Source organism: Mesoplodon bidens (genome assembly GCF_964165515.1).
Source record: "Mesoplodon bidens genome assembly, chromosome: 4".
Taxonomy (NCBI): Eukaryota; Metazoa; Chordata; class Mammalia; order Artiodactyla; family Ziphiidae; genus Mesoplodon; species Mesoplodon bidens.
Genome location: NC_138160.1, coordinates 92,601,262 through 92,622,709, shown reverse-complemented (window position 1 = coordinate 92,622,709; position 21,448 = coordinate 92,601,262). Strand labels below are relative to the sequence as shown.

At 36.7% G+C, this 21,448-nt stretch overlaps 1 protein-coding gene across 1 annotated transcript in view; it reads right to left on the bottom strand.

Moving 5' to 3' along the window:
- Positions 1-21,448, bottom strand: part of CAMK4 (calcium/calmodulin dependent protein kinase IV) — a gene marked incomplete at its 3' end in the record, with an annotated part of 225,076 nt that overhangs the window by 24,147 nt on the left and 179,481 nt on the right. Inside the window, exons 6-7 of the mRNA XM_081231304.1 lie at positions 6,659-6,749; positions 4,559-4,633 (exon numbers count right to left, since the gene is read on the bottom strand). Coding sequence (XP_081087430.1) covers positions 4,559-4,633; positions 6,659-6,749 — 166 coding nt within the window. The remainder of the gene's footprint in view (positions 1-4,558; positions 4,634-6,658; positions 6,750-21,448) is intronic.

Below are 21,448 nucleotides of genomic sequence, written 5' to 3'. Positions count from 1 at the left end.
AAAAAAAAAAAAAAATATATATATATATATATATATATATATATAATTGCCCTGATTAAGAACCTTTGCTGGATCACTATTATCTACCAAAGCAAGTCTGAATTCCTTAGCCTAATGTACAGATTCTTTTAAAATTTGGTCCATCCTACTTTTCCAAGTCCATCTGTATTCTCTGTACCAAAGACTCTATGTTCCAGTCATGCAAAGTGACAAAGTAACAAATAGTCCCTGAACTTTTCAGATGCTACCACTCCTCTGACTTTTCTCTTCCTGTGCTTGCTGACAAACAATGCCTTGTGGCCACCTCTTCACTTGTTGAACTCCTATTAATCCTTTAGTACCCCTTCTCTGTAAAGGCCCATCTAAGAAGGATTAATTGTTCCCTCCCCTCTGCATGCTTGAGCCTTTGGCTCAGATAAATATCTAACTTATTACAACAAATTTTGATTTATGTGTACAGGTCTTTCTTCTTTTATAGCCTATGAAATCCTTGAAGGGCAAGATCATACTGTGTTCACTCTTATAATCTCAATGACTAACATGGAGTCTATTAGACATTCAATGTTCATTTTATCAGTGAATGAATCATTCATTCATAGAATGACCATTCTGTACTGTTGCAAGAAAGATTTGCTCTTATCACTATTATTATTATTATTATTAATTTATTTATATTTTGGCTGCACGTGGGATCTTCGTTGCAGCATGAGGGCTTCTCCCTAGTTGTGGCATGCAGGTTTTCTCTCTCTAGTTGTGGTGTGCAGGTTTTCTCTCTCTAGTTGTGGTGCGCAGGCTCCAGAGTGCATGGGCTCTGTAGTTTGTGGTACACAGGCTCTCTAGTTGAGGTGCAAGGGCTCAGTAGTTGTGGCGCGGGGCTTAATTGCCCCTCGGCATGTGGGATCTTAGTTCCCCAACCAGGGATTGAACCCACATCCCCTGCATTGGAAGGCGGATTCTTTACCACTGGACCATTGGGGAAGTCCCTCTTATCACTATTATTAAAGCCACTGAAAGGACTGCTATCTCTTAGTCACAGCAGGGACCCTGAGAGATCACTAGGGTAAGTTCTCCCTGATCCTTCAATTTCAGGGCTGCTCAAGTCTCAGAGAATTTCTCCAACCTACCTACCTCCCTGGAATACTTATTGTTCAGTATTAGATAACGATTACTAAATTGTCCACCAGCTTTATTCTTGTGGGAAATCCTTAATTTGTTGTCTCATTCTTTTCTCAATCCTCTTTCAATGCTTCTGTCAATTGGTCAGCAATTAGTGGTCACAAACAGGCAACCCCATTTGACATATAGTACTAAATTCAAGGTTCTTATTTTTCTCCATACTGTTGGTGAACTGGGGGCAGGAAAGAAATTCAGGATGAGGACAAATAAGGACATATGAATTAGAGAAAGGAAAAGTTCACACGGCATCATTAGAAGGGAAGGGTGATAGGCTGTCCGCTAACAGTTCTAAGGAAAATGAAAAACAGCATGCCTATAGGGAACATACTGCAATGGTTTCCACATTAAAAAATATTTATTTACTTCTTAATTTATTTGGCTGCATCAGGTCTTAGTGGCAGCACGCGGGCTCCTTTCTAGTTGTGGCGCATGGGCTCTAGAGCATGCGGGCTTAGTCGCCCTGCAGCTTGTGGGATCTTGGTTCCCAGACCAGGGAACGTCCTCTGCATTGGAAGGTGGATTCTTAACCACTGGACTACCAGGGAAGTCCTCACATTTTTTTCTGAGAATGAAAATCTTACTCATAAGCCTGTGGTAGAGATAGTGAGTCATCTAATGCAATATTCATTCTTTGTAACAGAACTCTGGATTCATTTGGGACAGCAGCACGTGCAGCCAAGGGACATATTGCCAGTTTCCCTGGCAGTGTGGAGGCTATAACTGAGTACTGGCTAATAAGATATAAGTGGAAGTGACACGTGGGGCTTCAGCAAGCCTGTTTAACAGTGAAAATGTGCACTCTTTTTTAGATTTTTTTCCTTCTGGTTGTGTAGAATGCAGATATAATGACTGATTTCAAGCAGCCATTTTGGACTGTGAGGAAACAAACATACTCAGGAATGGTAGAGTAAGACAGGAAAAGTCTGAATCCCTGACACTGAGATCCACCACACCTGCAGAGCCATAGCTGTGGAACCCATCAGGATTGCCTATCTCTAGACCTCTAGCATCAGAGAAATTAACTTCTGTCTTGTTTAAGCCATAGTTATTTTTAGTTTTCTGAATTTACTCCTAATTGATAAATTACTCCTGTCCTCAAGGATCTTAAGATCCAGAAGAAGAATATTTGGCACAATGTAAAGATTTAACAGAAAGACAGGTACACAATTCTGTGTACTTACTGGATTTATGAACAATTCAGCTGCAAGAAAGTAATCTAAAATATTATTATTTTAGACCAGGGAAACTAGTTAAAATCAAAATTATAAAATGTTTATGTGAACATGGAAACATGGAGACTGGTGTGGAAGAATGAGGCTGTTAATATTGATTACACGTTTGGATTTCACTTCTTACAATGACCAAGTAATACTTCTGAGGCTTCAAAAATTAAAATAGAGGGCTTCCCTGGTGGTGCAGTGGTTGAGAGTCCGCCTGCCGATGCAGGGGACACGGGTTCATGTCCCAGTCTGGGAAGATCCCACATGCCGTGGAGCGGCTGGGCCCGTGAGCCATGGCCACTGAGCCTGCGCGTCTGAAGCCTGTGCTCCGCAATGGGGGAGGCCACAGCGGTGAGAGGCCCGCGTACCGCAAAAAAAAAAAAAAAAATTTAAAATAGAGAACATTTTAAACTAAAAGCAATAAATGATAAATATTTTTATGAGGGAAAACTATGTTGATTTATCTATGTTGCTTTTCTGAATAGGGAATTCTATAAATCTGTTTTTAGGACCTTGTATACCTGGATTCTCATCCCTGATCCACTAATAACTAGATGTGGAATCTTGGGGAAGTCATACTCTTTTGACCTTAGTAAAATGAGAATGTTAGTAAAGGAATATTAAAGTTTCTTTCAGCACTAAAATTCTGTGAATTTAATCATACATTTGCTTCAGTGACTATCTTACTGCAGCTCTCCAGTCTGATTTCTATGAATTCAAAAGTTGTTACAATGAGTTAGTAATGTAGTTCTTATGTGCCTATTTCTGAGGTGGGGTGACTAACAAATATAAATGCCATAGAAAAATAAGACAGATAACTCCAAATACCACCCTTCTCCTGTGTCTCCATAAAGGCCTTTCCATACGCATAACTTGGTATTTCCTAAGGTGCGATACTTTTTTGGTTTCATGTCTGTTCCCCTATAGATTGTGAACCCCTGGGGATGGGGGTGGAGGCAAGAAATGCATCTTCCTGGTGCCAAGCACTGGCCTGAAATACAGCAGGTGATTTTGCTGAAGAGATGAGTGAGTGAAGGAAGATTTGTATAAAAAGACGATGATCCTAGGGCTTCCCTGGTGGCGCAGTGGTTGAGAGTCCGCCTGCCGATGCAGGGGACGCTGGTTCGTGCCCCGGTCTGGGAAGATCCCACGTGCCGCGGAGCGGCTGGGCCCGTGAGCCATGGCCGCTGAGCCTGTGCGTCCGGAGCCTGTGCTCCGCAATGGGAGAGGCCACAGCAGTGAGAGGCCCACGTACCGCAAAAAAAAAAAAAAAAAAAAAAAAAAAAAAAAAAAAAAAAAAGACGATGATCCTAAGAGAAAATGATAGCTAATCTTATGACTGGTAACTTGAAGTCTTGTCTCATTTCTTTGTAATCCAGATTTTCATTAATTTGTGACATATTCATTAGTCAGAAAAACTTTAGAAATTCTTGATAATTTTTGCAAGCTTTATTGGCTTTTAGGTTGTTGCCAGATTAATATAACTACCAAGGAAAGAAGGGTGAGCTTCATGCTGGCTTGGATCAAATGCTATTGTTCTGTCTCTGGATTGTGAACTGTACTCAGGGTACCTTCAGCCCATTCTGGGAGACTGGGCAAGAGGATGCGAGGACTGTCCCACAGCTCATCTCTGGGGGACTCTGGCGGGGAAACCCCATCTAAAGCCGTTGTCCTAGTGAGGCTAGGCCAGTGCCATTCATGAGAACTAGGGGCTGCCCCGCTCTCGCTGTAGTCTTATACACCATCGGAATTAATGATATATGCTCTCCTCACACACCTTCCTGAGTAAAAGCAAATAAGTAAAGTAACAAAGGGCTCATGGCTTTAATCCCAACCACAATGCTGTTTCCCTGCCCTTTTCCCCGGTGACTGTCTTTCTATTCCTGAGTGGGTCCAAGAGTAGCTACTACCTAAAAGCAGGTACAGAACACCCAGTCCTTCCTTCTGAGGGCCCCTCTCCCCCTGCTGTCTTAACAGGGGTGCCCTAAAATCAACATCATTGAACCCCTCATGCAGAACAACAGGGGGTCTGAGTGTCATTTATATATGCCTTCCTCATGGAGACTTAAATCAAATTGTGTTTCAAATAGAGATATTAGGAGTTAAAAAAAATCAGATCATTGAATACAATAAAAGTAAAATATCAGTATTAAAGAACATACCGCAGTACCCTGGGGTTCCACATACTGTCTTCATGAGCACTTGATGTTCCACGATTTTAGAGAGTCCAAAATCAGCTGAGACAAGAAAAAAATTTAATGAAGTGAGTCTTTTCTCAGCTTTTATATGATGACAGATTATTTTTTTGTTATTCAAAGTAAAACTTATTTATTTGTTTGTACTTGACATTGGGGTGGATATAGATAGAGGCCAGTCACCTGGGAGAGTAAACTAAAAAAACTAAATAATTCATGCCTTGCTTTAAATCGGAAAAAAAAAATCCCATGACTCCCAAATACATGTTATGCTCTTCTCTATAATTACTAGGTTTTAGTAAATAAGTGATTTCTTCTTGAAATAATAGTTGTGGCAGATATATTTTGTCTAATATTAATTCTGAGATTTGAAACTAACTCTAAAGGACAGTATAGAATTATTGATATAATTCAGAACTTTTAACCCACTGGAAGAAATCAAAATAAAAAATTAGACTTTTGTAAATGTCAGTAAAATGAACAGAAATATCAAAGGTTTATTCTGCTTCAAAATAAATAATTTTGTTCTCTAGTATATTTGACAGATAAGAATTTACTCTTGTATGAGGAACATATAACTTTGTGCAAAAATTCTTATTTATTTCTCAGAATGGTACCTAGATAAAACATTAACAAAAGTTGCTACCATTATGGTCTATTTGCTGGGCTACATCCTTCTCACCCAGGAAACATAAGCAAACAGTTCAAGGCCATTCTTCAAGAGAGGCAGGTACAGAATTGATGCCATTTTAGACTTCAAAGATAAACCCACATTTCCATGGAGGTGCTGATCCTTATCAGAAAAAGCAGCAGGAAGTCCTTCAGAAAGAAAGGCTCTCCTGTCTAAATTAGTATCTATCCATCCATTTAAAGAAATTTCTTGAAGGATAAAATCTTTGAAAGTGATGTTAAAGGAAATGGAAGCCTCCCTGCTGCCCACTGCCTTTCAGGAGTGATTATGAGAACAAGCTGGCTGCCCAGCACAACTTCAGTATTTTTTCTTTAGGTTCTTGCATTCATAAAGCACATTATGTTGTCTGAGCTCTTCCATGATATGTACAACTTAATTTTCAAAAGTGTTAACATTTATAAATGCAGTGAACTTATCAGATTAGCATTATAAAGGACAGCGCCAAAAGAGCAATGCCCTTTAGAGGATTTAGTACAGATTCTACTAAGGAGATTTCATCTAAAATAAATTTTATAATTATTTTTGCAAACAAAGATTTGCTCTGTAAGGGACATGGAAAGTAAAATTTAATACACGTTTTTCTAAAATGATGACTTAATGATCTCTTTGGGTAGATCAGAACTTCCCAAATCATCTTTGTAGTTCTTCAAAGTGCTTATTGGGGGAAAAAAACCAAACCAAGGTTTCCAGAGTCAAATAAGGTTTGGAAAAAGCCTCGCAGACACTAATTTAGATGTCAGTCTACATATTAGCATTTTTAACTTTCTCAAAAGTCCTGCAGAAATAAAAATCTTGTTTAACTGTAAGTTGGCATTTCTTAACTTGACCAAACTTAGCACCTCCACAACCCATTCCCCCCACCAAAGGGAGGGGGGAATGGTTCACTCAACTGAGGACCAGTGTTCTGTGGAGTGTACTTTGGGAAATACAGCTCTCAATTTATCTCTGTTCATATAAACAAATGATTCAGGGCCCAAATTCACTGATATGTACTAAGCATTTTGTGTCAAAGTTCTTCATTATCTAAAATTAAGCTCCAACTAACTTGTGTAATAAGAAGTGTCATGTAATCTGTGATTTTCTACTATATAAACTTATCTACAAAATACAAGGTCACTTCCTGAAGTCCCTGTCATTTCCAAGAGCTGTGATTCCTTTGTGTGTCCAGCAATGAAGCACCACCTTCCACGTACTAATTCAGGTAAATATTCCAGGAAGGAGCACAGACTTCCAAAACAATGCATTATTCCTTTACAGACACCAATATTTGAGGAAATTAAATGGAGACAAAACTGGACAGAGCAATATTTACAAATTCCGTGGAATAAATTTCTTCTGCTTTGGGAAAAGGGATCATAAGACATCAGGAAACATACCAATTTTGAGTGGTGCATCTGGGGCTGGAGTTGCATAGAGAAGATTCTCTGGTTTGAGATCACGATGGACAATCCCATTTTCATGTAGGTACTAAACAGGGAAAATAATTAAGTAATATTCATATAATTATATTTATGGTTCCAACATTTAATCTTTCCAGAATTATAATAATTTTTACTAAGTTAAGTGATTCAACAACACACATACTATGATTTAAAAATAAACACCATAAGGGAAAATATGTTTTAAACTATATGTCATTTGAGAATAGCTTATATTTTCCTAAAAGTGAAATGTAATTTAAATTGTATAGATCCAACTGCCAGAAATAAAATATTTACTTCTCAGAGAATATTGGTTGCAGTTCTCATATGCATATTACCATATCAGCTCAAATTGGCTAATTATTATTATAATAAAGTCAAGGTGCTCTGTGTTGAAATTTGTCTGATATATTATCTGAAAAGCATAATTGTGTCATCTTAGAAGTTCACAACCATAGTAAAGATTTCTTAATTATCATTTGAACAGACATTTAGATGTGAGTAATTATTATAGAGAACTACCCTTAATATGAAAAATATTGTTTAATGACAATGAATGCTCTCATAGACTCTTCTGAGGATTAGTATATCCAGCTATCAGTATAGAGTATTATACTTGAGATTATCTTAAAAATTACCTCTAACAACTCCATTCATTTTATTACATTTTAAATTACTTTGTAAATCATGTGTAATTAAACGTGTAACATACTCTCATTGTGAATGTTAAAGTTCTACCTGACCCTGCTTCTCTTCCAGGGGAACCCTCAAGTCCTCTCCAAAAGCAATCATTCATCAGTTTGAAATGGTCTGAACTTTTTTCTATGCATTTACAAATATGAGTAGATGTATACAAAGAAATATCCCTGATTTTTCCATTTTCTTACATCAATGTATCATTAATAAAAGTTTTTACACTGTTCTTTTTTTCACTTAACATGTCTTTGAAATCTTCCCCACATGTCACCACAGCTTATTTTATTTAATCCTTGCATCCATTTTTTGTTTGATGTCCATCACTTTTTATTTTGCTATTCCCATTTTGATGGACATCCAAGTTTTTAAAAATTACAAATAATGCATTAATAAACCATCAGTACTTGGATATTTGAGTATTTTTGCTGGTATTTCTCTAGGACAGATACCTGGAAGCAGGTCTGGTGGGGTTAAAAGGTATATAGACTTTTCATTTTAATATATACTGAAAAATCACTTTCCTAAAAGACTCCATCAGTATTTACTCACATAAACATTGTAAGTGTATATGTTTTCCTAATATCTTTACAAAATTTATATTTTTAACTTTTGCTGAGCTGGAGTATAAAAATTATACCTTAAGTTTTGTTTAATTTGTCTTTCTCTGTTTACTGGTATAGTCTAGCTTCTTTTCATACCTTTACTGGTTTTCCTTTTCATAAAATGCCCATTCAAATCCTTTGCCTATCTTTCTGTTGGGTTAAGAGAAAAAGTTGCCAGAGTGCTGTAGTTTTTCTCCTTTCCAATCTCATAGGGGAAGGGAGGAAGTCCTTCTTTCTTTCTACTCAAGCCAAGTAAGAGGGGATAAACAGCTTCAAGGTCACTTGACATGTGTCACTTAGTGATTTGGGGAAATAAGGACTGATACCTGGCTCACTCATGAAAAACCGGAAAATGGTTGGAGCAGGTGATTGAGGAGAGAGGGTCTCAGTGAGATTCAGCTGCCCTCAAATAATAGCTGGACAAAGAAGCACATTTCTCAGGGGCCCAGTGTGGACTGTGCAGAACGGAATCAGACACTAGTCTCCCAGAAGAGGTCCCTTTGCTGGAGTGTTTCCTGCTGGGATGATGCCACCTCATCTCAGCATCACAGAAAGCAGAACATGAGGGAGGTGACAGTAGGCAGCTGAAGGGCCACTCAGATCACCTGGAGTGAGAGAACTGTCCTGCAATGAGTCTCTGTAGAGCTATCAATGGTGTCCCATAGGGAACGAACAACAGGCATTTGTAACCTGCCACACCCAGAGATCACTGGTGCCAGCCCAGAACTGTGCCAGTCTGGTAAGACCAAGTCTTAACCCTCCATCTCCTAACCCACTCTTCATCATCGCCTTCACATCCCAACCCTAGAAGGACCACAATCAGCATCTAGCTGGTTGAAAAAGAGCAAGAAAAAAAGAAGAAACTAACAAGAATTCCTACCCCCTATGTTTATAAATTACAGATCCCAAGGTGGGGAAGGGAAGAAGTTTAAAACTGGATGAGTCTTAAATTTTGGTCTTCTCATGAAAAGATGCTCAACATTGCTAATTATTAGAAAAATGCAAATCAAAACTACAATGAGGTACCACCTCACACCAGTCAGAATGGCCATCATTAAAAAATCTACAAATAACAAATGCTGGAGAGAGTGTGGAGAGAAGGGAACCCTCCTACACTGTTGGTGGGAATGTTAAGTTGGTACAGCCACTATGGAAAACAGTATGAAGGTTCCTCAAAAAACTAAAAATAGAATTACCATATGATCTGCAATCTATTCCTGGGCATATGTCTGGACAAAACTATAATTCAAAAAGATACACGTACCCCTATGTTCATAGCAGTACTATTCACAATAGCCAAGGCATGGAAACAACCTAAAGGTCCATCGACAGAGGAATGGATAAAGAAGATGTGGTACATATATACAATGGAATACTACTCAGCCATAAAAAAGAACGAAATAATGCCATTTGCAGCAACATGGATGCAACTAGAGATTATCATACTAAGTGAAGTAATTCAGAAAGAGAAATATAAATACCATATGATATCACTTATATGTGGAATCTAAAATATGACACAAGAGAACTTATCTGTGAAACAGGAACAGACTCACAGACAGAGAACAGACTTGTAGTTGCCAAGGCAGGGGCCAGGGAGGGATGGACTGGGACTTTCGGATTAGCAAATGCAAATTATTACATATAGAATGGATAAAAAACAAGGTCCTACTGTATAGCACAGGGAACTATATTCAATATCCTGAGATAAACAATAATGGAAAAGAATATAGAAAAGAATGCATATATATGTATAACTGAATCACTTTGCTGGACAGCAGAAACACAACACTGTAAATCAACTATACTTCAATAAAAAAAGTAAAAAGTAAAATTTTGGTCTTTTCCTTACCCAAGAGGGACTAGAAAAACTATGGGCATGGCCTGAACTTTTATTCATTGAGGAGAAGAATGGATTCACAGGGTTAATGTGTCAGGACAACAGTGAGAAAAACATAAAGTTGCTTTTGTTCATGTCTTACCAGGTCTAGCTCACTCTTTATACTAGATCATTATCAGGTAGATAATAATACCATTCATGTCCTAAGCACTTACTATATTCCAAGCACTATTATAAACACCTTAGATCTCTTAGTTTATTTAATCTTAGCAGCAGCTCTGTGATGTAAATCATATAATTCTTGTTCTGGAAGTGAGAAAATTGAGGCATAAAGAGGCTAAGAGATCTGTATAATGTCACAACTAGAGATTGTGGTGTCAAGATTCAGACCTGGGCATCTGGCAGCAGAGTCCATACCTTTGCTCATGTCATGATTCCCAAGCAGGTGCTCAAAAAATACTTATTTCTTGATTTTGTAGGGTGGGGATGAGAGGAAAATAAAAATGAAGGAGAAGAGGGGAGAATAATGGAAGAGAGGGAAGGTAATAAGAGAGTGGGAGGAGGTATGAGAGAATGATAGAGGACCACACTCAGCCGCAAATGATACCCTGGAAAAAACCCACCATATCCCTAAGGAGGAAGATAGTATATCTTGTATATGCAGTGTTTGAAAGGCAAAGATGTGAGTATCTCATATAATAGCTTTGGAGCATACCTAAGAATTGCATAGTTTGGGATCAATAGAAAATATTGATTTTCCTCCCTAATCCAACCCAATTTAGAAGCTCCACTGCTTTAGGAAGAAAATGACACTGAAAGTAGCAACACAATAACAACAGCAAATGAGATGAACTGACAAGTGTTGGTTTAGCAAGTACTAATTATGTAAAGATTCTCATTAAATGTTGTTCTGGCTTTCTTAAACAGAAATGGTGGTCATGTGTTCTAAGTCCAAATCTAAAAAAAGCAAGACAAAACAAACAAAAACAAAACACCATTTGGCACTCCATAAAGGAGAACTAGACCAGATAACAGAAGAAAAGTTTTAGAGAAAATAATAGATTATTAAAAGTCATAATATAATCATGTATACATATGGGAGGAAGCATTTAAGCGTATTTTACTGGCAAAATGGCAATTTTATTTTTGCTTAGACCCACTGATTGCCTTTCATCAATAGTTAGTACTTTTTTTTTTTTGTGGTACGCGGGCCTCTCACTGTTGTGGCCTCTCCCATTGCGGAGCACAGGCTCTGGACGCACAGGCTCAGTGGCCATGGCTCACGGGCCCAGCCGCTCCATGGCACACGGTATCTTCCTGGACCGGGGCATGAACCCATGTCCCCTGCATTGGCAGGCGGACTCTCAACCACTGCGCCACCAGGGAAGCCCAATAGTTAGTATTTTTGACTTTTACATTATCTCAAGTCAGGAAGCCAGGAAGAAGGAAAACATGGAGTATATGATCTTTTGTCTTCCCCAAGGAGATACAATCATTAGAAGCAGCAACACTTCCAGAGCACCAGTTCTCAAACTTTTTGTTCTCAGGACTTCTAGAAAGTTAAAAAAATATATATTAAGAACCTCAAAGAGCTCTTGTTTATGTGATTTATGCCTAACATTTAGTTACTGTGTAAGTAGTTAAAACTGAGAAATTTAAAAATAAAATAATGAACTCATGACGTTAACATGTACATTTTAAAACATAAATAACTATTTTCTAAGACAAAAAATTAGAGAGTACTATGCCATTATTTTTAAGTTTTACAAATTTCTTTAACGTCTGGTTTAATGGAAAACAGCTGGATTCTCATATCTGCTGCATTCTCTATTGTAAAATCACATATCATGTAGACTCTGGAAAATTCCATGGTACTTTGATAAGTAAGGAGAAATGCTTTCATATTATGATGAAATAGTTTTGACCTCACAGACCCTGAAAGGGGTCTCAGGGACCCTCCAGGAATCCCTAAAATATACTTTGAAAACTTGTCTTACAGCATCTGAATACATAAAAAGAGTAGTTTTTAAGAGCTGAATAATAGGCACACTTCCCCTTATTTTCAAAATAGGTTTTAAATAAAATACATAATCTCATCAAATGCTAATCTTATTTTGACATGTCAAGATCACTGCACATGGAGAAGTAAAGAAGAAAATGATATTAAGGGGAAAAATGTTCCTCAAAATTGGGTACTCATAGGAAAATGTGTAAAGACATTTTATATCATATGAATGATATAGAACTGATTAAGGAATATCTAATCACAGAGAAATAGACCTTATCAAAGTATTGTCATTTTAGCTACAGATTATGGGGATTCAACATAAATAGACAAAAGGATTAGAAAAATTAAGAAATGAGATTATTGGATATTCTAGAACAAACCAAGTGTTAAAAGTAATCATAATTAAAGTAAATTGAGGACAAGCAAGGAAACAGGTTGAAAACCTAAACATCAGTTTGGGAAAAGATCTATAAAATCTTCTATATGAATCCAACAATTTAATAGGGAGAAATAATAAATAATAAATCTGACAACAGTTGTAGCAGCTAATTACTAAAGTTATCTTGACTAATGGTAGCCTTTAATAAAGAAATTGGAAGAGCAAACAACCAGGTGTGTATGAATTTAATTAAAACTTTGTGGAATAAAAAGAAGAAGGAGAAGCAGGAGGAAAAGAAAGTGTCAGAGGCAGAGAAGCACAACTAATTTACTGGCTCAAGTTTTGCAAAGTGCATTCTCTTTTTAGGAAAAAAAAGCATTAAATGACAAGTATAATTCTATCTGCAGACTAATCAAGATAGGAAACAAATACTTTTTAAGGATTTTATAATAATAAATTTAACGTTTTGGTGCCAAAGGCATATCTTTGTTGAGTTCTGTTTCAATATTATGCTCTTGGTTTTGATCAAGGGTCAATATAAGAAATAAAGCATAATAAGGTTTTGTGGTATTGTTTTTGAAATGGTTATTAAGGAAAAACATTATGAGAGCTGCTCTGGGGCAATTTACCCCAAGTATACCATTTATTACCTGTGTGACCTTAAACAATTTGCCCACCCTCTAAATCTCAGTTTTCTCATCTGCAAGGTCCACTTTGCAGGCTGTAGTGAGAATCGGAGATGGGGCATGGAAGCCCTTAGCATGTAGTAGATATTCTACTTTATAAACAGTAGTTATTAGGACTCTACGATTGTTGTTTCACATCTCTTAAAAAATAAATTACATTTAGAAATCCTTTGAGCTTTGGAAAACTTGCTCTTTTCTGAAGTATCAAAGGATACTTTGGTCAGAAAATACTTGCTTTTTATTTCATCACATTTTCTTCTTCTGTCTTGGCTGCCAAAAAACTCAGTGAAAAAGAGGTTTCAATTACAATAACTAGCCTAATTTGGATTATTTACTTCTCCCTCTCCCTGCTTTTTTAAAAATTCTTTTTTCCACTTTAATAGCTTTATTTTGTATGCATTTTTCATTTAATGTGCCACAACTTCTCTTCCCAAGAAGATGCAATATAAAGTACAGAGAGACAGGATGTGTTATATATTAGTCTTCTTCCCCTTCGAAACAGGTCTAAGTAAAACAAGGACTGAAATTGCTATATATGTATTCATAGTTTATGGTAAGAATGTTTAGAAGTTAGAAAAGGAACAAAGTTTGTGTCAGTTAGGATTTGAAACATTCTTACCATGTTTTTCCCAATTGTAAAACAAAGAATTTCTGTGATATACAGTATCTGTCATTGATAAAGAGCTGCATTTCACAGCCTGTTGTTTTGCTTGTGCTCCATTCTCCTGGATCTTTGGTGGTTCTTCAGGAGCTATCCCTGGATGCAGCTTTGGATCCTATCCCATGGCCCCTCCCTACTCAGAGGCATTGCCCCATCAGTACTGCCTTTTTTCCACCTCTCTCCTGCTATTCCCTCTTTCATCATAGAAATATCACCAGACTAGGCCAGCCCTCCTCATCCTCACTACTCGACTATAATGTCAATCCTCAGAGAGGCTGTACCTGCCCTTCCAAAGTGACATGGTCTCTTATGTGCACACTCATATATCCTCTCATTGATGCTTCCTATTTTTCTTTATAGCATATCTGCTTCTTTGCAAGCTTTATGTTAAGGATGTCTCCCTCACTAGACTGAAAACTCCATAAAGACAAGGAAATTTTTACCTGGTTCCTCAGATACCGAGTTTCCTCTACAATGCCTTCACTAAACATGCACTCAATAAATACTTTTGAATGATCAATAAATAAATTTTCCTATAGACATGTATGTCATTCTACTTTTTAGTCACTAACTTGTAGTTACATATTCAAGAATGATGGTAATCTGCACCTTTTATTCATTTGCCATTATTAATGTCAGAAGTTTAAATCTTGTGCTTACACCGTAGTGATTCCACAGCAACACTGCTCCAATACATTTAGCTGAAGTAAGGCTCAGCATTTATATGTTTGTGAAACATATACCATACTTACTGGATAATAATACTTAAGTCACCTCAGAGGTGCTCAGTGAGTATCAGTTAGATAGATGAGATTTGCAGCATCACTTTGAGAAAAGCCAAAATCCAACAAGAATATTTTAACTGTAAGAGCATGCAAAAAGGGGCTTCCCTGGTGGCACAGTGGTTAAGAATCTGACTGCCAATGCAGGGGACACAGGTTTGAGCCCTGGTCTGGGAAGATCCCACATGCCGCGGAGCAAAGAAGCCTGTGCGCCACAACTACTGAGCCTGAGCTCTAGAACCCGCGAGCCACAACTACTGAAGCCCGCACACCCAGAGCCTGTGCTCCACAACAAGGGACGCCACCGCAATGAGAAGCCTGCGCATCACAACGAAGAGCAGCCCCCGCACCATGCAACTAAAGAAAGCCCATGAGCAGCAACGAAGACCCAATGCAACGCAGACAGAAAAAAAAAAAAATCAGGCAAAAGGGTTTCATCTACAAAATGACATTTTGAATAATTACATTATTTTTTTTTCTTCTGTACTAGCATTAAGTTGATAGTTATGGCTGAATTAATTTCTTCACATCCTTTGATGTGAAGTTGATCTGAACATTCAATACAACATAAGCATCAGGGGAGTTTGGGGAAAGACACTTGAAAATTCACCTGTTAGTTTTCTCTTCAGTTTCCTTCATGTCTAAAACATTCATAAATTGTATGGGGCATTGTAATAAAATGGAACTGAGTTGTCCAGCCATAATAACTCATTAGCGAAGAGTGACCAAGCCAAAAGGCCTCCGCTTGTAAATGAAAGAGCCGCACTGGACTCCAGTCGTGTGCCTGAAGAGGACTGGGCCTGCTGTTGTCCCTGCAGTAAGGTTCCTATGTGAGCACCATTATTTAGATTATGAGTGTGGCTTGAAGTGTCTGGATAAAGCAAAGCTTTGCTGGAAAATGCTTGCTGGAGTGGCAATGTCATGGGGAAAGAGAGTAGGATGTTTTACAGAGAGGATAATTATGAATGTCACTGGGTAGGGAAACCTGTGGTGTCAATTTAGAGTAGTTGATAGGTGAAGAGGTCAGGAAGAACAGTCAGACTCTAATTCTTGTTTCTGATTTTGGTACAAGTCTCCTGGTGTACAAAGTCAGAGTGGGGCAACATGGGTGCTTGCAACAGGTTGGAAATTCATTTTTCTATTTATATATGTGTATGTCATAAAAGTCTATTAAGTACATATTTCTAAGAATGGTCTATTTAGTATTGGTGGAAATATCATTTTACCTATACTATTTTCCTTAGATTCAATCCATGGGTACAAAGGGACTAACAGGTGGAGCACAGAGGGTTTAGGGCAGTGAAGATGCTCTGTATGGTGCTATAATAATGGATATGTGTCATTATACATTTGCCCAAACCCATAGAATGTAGAACACTGAGAGTGAACTGCAATGTAAACTATGGACTTTGAGTGATTATGATGTGTCAATTTAGGTTCGTCAGTTGTAACAAATGTATGATTCTGGTGGGGGATGTTGATAACGGGGAGGCTGTGCATCTGTGGGGGTAGGGAGCATATGGGAACTCTCTGTACTTGCACCTCAGTTTTGCTGTGAACCTAAACCTCCTCTAAAAAATAAAAACTTTTTTAAAAAAGTACTTCAAGTTTTGTTGATTCTTTTAGATTTTCTAAATAGACAATCATGTCATCTATGAACAAAGACGGTTTCTTCCTTGCTTTCCAACCTACATAAGTTTTATTTCCACTTCTTGTCTTATTGCATTAGCTAGAACTTTCAGTGCAATGCTGAAAAGGAGGGCTGAGACAGGACATCTTTGACTTGTCCCTAATCTTAGAGGGAAAGCTTTGAGTTTCTCACCATTAAGCATGATGTTATCTGTGAGTTTTCTGTAGATATTCTTTATCAAGTTGAAGAACTTCCCTTCTATTCCTAGTTTCCTGGGAGTTTTTATCAAGAATGGGTATTGGATTTTGTCAAAAATTTTTTCTGCACCTGTTAATATGATTTAGCCTGTTGATGTAATGGAGTACATTAATTGATTTTCAAATGTTGAATCAAGCTTGCATACCTAGAATAAATCCCACGTTTTCTTGGTGTATAATTCTTTTTATACATTGTTAGATTTAATTTTCTAATATTTTGTTGAGGATTTTTGCATCTACATTCATAAGAGGCATTGGTCTGCAGTTTTCTTTTCTTGTAGTGTCTTTGTCTGGTTTTGGTATTAGGGTAATGTGGGCCTCATAGAATGAGTTAGGAAGTATTTCCTTTGATTCTATTCTCTGAAAGATATTGTAGAGAATTGGTAAAAATTTCTTCCTTAAATGTTAAGTGGAATTTACCAGTGAGCCCAAATGGGCGTGGTGCTTTCTCTTTTGGAAGGTTACTAATTATTTATCCAATTTCTTTAATAGATATGGGTCCATTCAGATTGTTTACTTCTTCTTGTTTGAGTTTTGGCAAATTGTGTCTTTCAAGGAATTGGTCCTTTTCATCTAGGTTATCAACTTTGCTGTCATAGTATTTTTTAGTATCCTTTTAATGTTGATGGCTCTGTGGTGATGTCCTGACTTTCATTTCTGATATTAGTAATTTGTGTCCCCAGTCTCTTATTATTTATTTATTTTTTAAAGTTATCCTGGCTAGAGGCTATTGATTTTATTACTCTTTTCAAAGAACCAGTTTTTGATTTCATTGATTTTTTTTCTACTGATTTCCTGTTTTCAATTTCATTGATTTCTGCTCTAATTCTTATTTCTTTTCTTGTTTTTACTCTAAATTAGAATACATAAAAGTAATTTGTTATGGATTTTCAAGTACTTCATATATGAATATAAGATTTTTTTTGGTAATTTCGGTAATTCAGGGTTTACAAATACAAAAAGTTTTATCATTCCATTAAACACATTCTTTAAATTGCTGGTATTGTCAATTCAGGTTAAATGACATTGTATTTATTTAATGTTTTTAATTGTTAAATGACATTTCTTTAGAATTCACATGATGAGGCTCAGTGTTAAAATTCCTGAAGTGATATTAAGGTAGAAATCTAATATCAAAGCCAAAATCAAATCAATGTATCTCCAGAACTTTTTTTTTTAGATTCCATATATATGTGTTAGCATACAGTATTTGTTTTTCTCTTTCTGACTTACTTCACTCTGTATGACAGACTCTAGGTCCATCCACCTCACTACAAATAACTCAATTTAGTTTCTTTTTATGGCTGAGTAATATTCCATTGTATATATGTGCCACATCTTCTTTATCCATTCATCTGTTGATGGACACTTAGGTTGCTTCCATATCCTGGCTATTGTGAATAGAGCTGCAATAAACATTGTGGTACATGACTCTTTTTGAATTATGGTTTTCTCAGGGTATATCAATACACTGCATCTCAAAACCAAAATCAAATCAATGCATCTCAATTTCCATTCCATGAAAATTCCATGTGAATATAAATGTGGCTTCTGGTACTCATGGAGAATAGGATTGTAATCATATGCAAATATAATAAGCTATTTAATAAACTCTACAATGCAAAAAGAATCGTATTTGTACTGTGTTGGTTATATTGTCATAACAAACCATGCTAATTCCTTTTAGCCTACCCATCATTGCCGATATTTAAGAAAAGTTGGATGAATGAATGAAGAAAGTTCTGAATTCAGCCAAGCTGAGCTCTCTTAGTCTATCTATTGTTTGACTTAACTTTGAGGAAAACAAGGACTGATTCTACAAAATGTCAAAGGAGGAGCAGGTAGATGCTTTCATTTTGAAAACACAGGGAGCTGCTATTTGACAGTCAGCCTCATCATCAGCATGCCTGGTAAGACCAGTCTGAATAATCAGCCCATGAGTGCTGCACTAATATTTATGACCCCCTAAAACTTGTGTAACAGGGCAACTACTTGTGAAGAAATACAATAATTACAAGGACATTGAATTTGGCTATGAAGAATTTAAGTCTCCTCTCCAATTTCTTACTATTGACTCACATCAAGGGATGTTCAACTTTTGACACTACCATCATTCTGGATATAGACAAAGTGACAGAGCTGATTGCACATGGAAGAGTTACATCTGTGGAGCTATCATTATTCCCACCTACTCTTGTCCAAAAAAGAATGAAATATGCATTTGCACATATTCCTAATTTATTTGAGACAGACTTAATTTTTTAATTATAGCATGTAAAGTGCTTCTCTCTCATTATCTCAAATAAGCAGTTTTCAAGAACTGAATCCAAGAGTAAGTAAGAAAGCAAAGGCAAACATAAACAGGCACACCTGCTGCAATGCACCTGTGTCTTTTAAAAAGGTTTTAATTCCCCCCCCCACCACCGCTAAGTGATCTTTAAAATAGATGTATCTCACTTGTCACATTTCAGTGTTAGCCCTTGAACTCCTTCCATGCTTAGGCCTCTCTGTCTGCTCATCTGTGTCTCTGGCTTTGGGCCCAACATCATCTATAACATAATATGGTAGAAGAAGGCAGAAGGCAGAGGGATTAAGAGCATAAACTCTGAAGTCAAGTTTTATTTTGTGTTCTAATCTTGATTCTGCCACAAACCAGCTATGTGATCTTAAAACAGTTACCTAACCTTTCTGAATCTCAGTTTCCTTATCTGTGAAATTAATGTAAAGAGATTGATAGCCTTTGAAGATTAAGTGAAATAATTTACATAAAGCTTTTAGCAAAAGCTTGGTCCACAGTAAGTGCTTGATAACACATGGTAGTGATGGCTGGTACTATTACTATTGAGATAGTTATTATTAGGTCTTAGTCACATGTGTTCAACTGTATATTCCTCTCAAGATTCTTTCTTCTTTCAGTTTTCTAGCAGAGTAGAGCACAAGCATTTAGTTCCTTCACTAAATGGCCCATTATATATAAATAGAAGGTATGATCGATGTGAATCAGTGTTAACAAGGCTCTTCCTCAGTGAAATTCCACTTACAAAAAGATGGCATTTCTGGAATTCTGCAGGATCCAGAGCCATTAAGACTTGAGTGTGGCTAAGCTTCTGTAACAATAATTTCACAGGCAAAAGTCAGGATGGTAATTTAAAAGTTAGATACTGGGGTTCTAGATAGGTTCCAACATTCAAGGGAACATTTCAAAGAATAATCACACAGATAGTCAGAACCTATGGCACATTCAACATATTATTCATAGAAATCTAAGTGTTTTAAGGTTAAATTTTGAGAAGTAGAATGCAAAGTGTATGTGTGAGAAATTATGTTTTTCAACATGGATTTTCCTCTCTATCTATCATCATGTGAAGTTCTACAAAATTAGATATCTTTTCCAAAACACAGAGAAATACGCTATGTATATTTATTTAAAATTTAAAAGACATTATATTCCATGAAATGTGCTCTCCTGCAGAGTTGGGTTAGCATTATCATTTTTGAAAGTAATGTGATTTAAGTGTCTTGAATTATTAAATGTGTTTGAAGTCCTATTATCTTTTAAAAATCAGATGATCTTGAAGTTATTTTTGTTTTACAATAAGTGCTACTGGCAAAGTTGCTTTTCATAAGAGTTTTGTGGGCAAATAAATATCTATGAATCAATAAATTAATCAATAAGAAAAAAATAAAAAGTAAAAATGAAGGATACCAGTTCTAAAATATTCCCAGCACTCAAAATGCTGGTATCCTAAACAAGTTTTTGTAAATAACTGGATTCAAGTCAATGAATATATATTGTAGCTGTTTGTGCCATGAATACAAAGGCGTATATGGGGTGTGGGGAAAGGTGGTAAAGGGCAGAGGAAAAGGATGACAGACATAGATAAATAAGTCATTATTTCTGCCTATTTCAGGAGACAGGACCATGTACAGCTAACCATAATACAGTGTGGTTAGTGCTGTATTACAGTGGTAGAAAATGCCATGAGAGTGCAGGGAAGAAAGTAGGTTTGTTAAAATTATAAATTTGTATCTCTCAGGAAGAGAAAAGCACAGAAAATTATCAAAAGCCTACAAGACTGCTTAACTTAATGGACTTCTGTACAGACTGAAACTTAAAAGACCCAGAATCCCAAAGGCCAATAAGGAAGACTTGCACAGATGCCTGGCAACGTGGTCAAGCCTAGACTGGGAGTTTTAACAGCTTTGGTTCCACTGTTTGAACAATCTCTCAAAGCTTGTTTGTGCACAACTGTAAAATAGGGGAAATGCTATTGCTGCTTTCCGAATAGGAAAAGAGCTGTGAAAACTGACACTCACCTGCTTAAGTAATTGAACTTCAAGGATAAAGAAGGGATTCATAGACCTCTAAGCAGAAAAAAGCAGATCATCTCTAAGAAGGGAAGTATCAAGTTGATGTCAGATTTCTGCAAGACAGCTTTCAGTGCCAGGAGATTACAGACAAATGGGTACAGACTGCTGATGTTAGGACCAAGTGTCCCACAAATGTTACAAAATGTCCTGCAAATTTAAAGTGACCATAAAAGTCATGAAAGAACTTGGGGAATATATTGTTGCTATACCCTTCTGGGAACAGAAAAAACAAACAAACCCAAAGCAAAACAAATAAACAAAAAACCCTCAGTTACTTGAATAAATCCAGCCAATTAAGAAATAAAGAGAAAAAACTGTGGTAAAGGGCTGGTAATGGGCATCAAGTCCATTTAAAGGTAGAACCCAAACAAGTAAGATGCAGATTATAAATGATGTAAACCTTACCAGTATAAAACAGAGATATGACAAGAGAGAATTTGAAGGTGGAGGTCAACGGAAGGAAGTGAATGTATATTAATTTCCTTATTTTTCCCAATGGAGAGAAAATATATAGTGCCTAAGTTTAATAAAATATAAAATAGAGGTTGAACGATATTGTTTAAAGTTATAAAAGGAATCACCAGAGAACTAAAAATATAAATGCACACACAAGTTCACTAACATAACAAACAATAATAATATTTCCATGTAAAGAGCTATCAAACAAACAAATGTGGATTACACTAACAAAGACGGATCAATAATAAGTGTGGGTTAAAGAGCTATTAAACTAAGAAAAGGACAAGAACAAAACAAAATGACCACAAAAGTATTTTAAGAATAATTACATGAGATTTTAAGTATATATAGAGAGAGAAAGAAAGAGAGGGAGA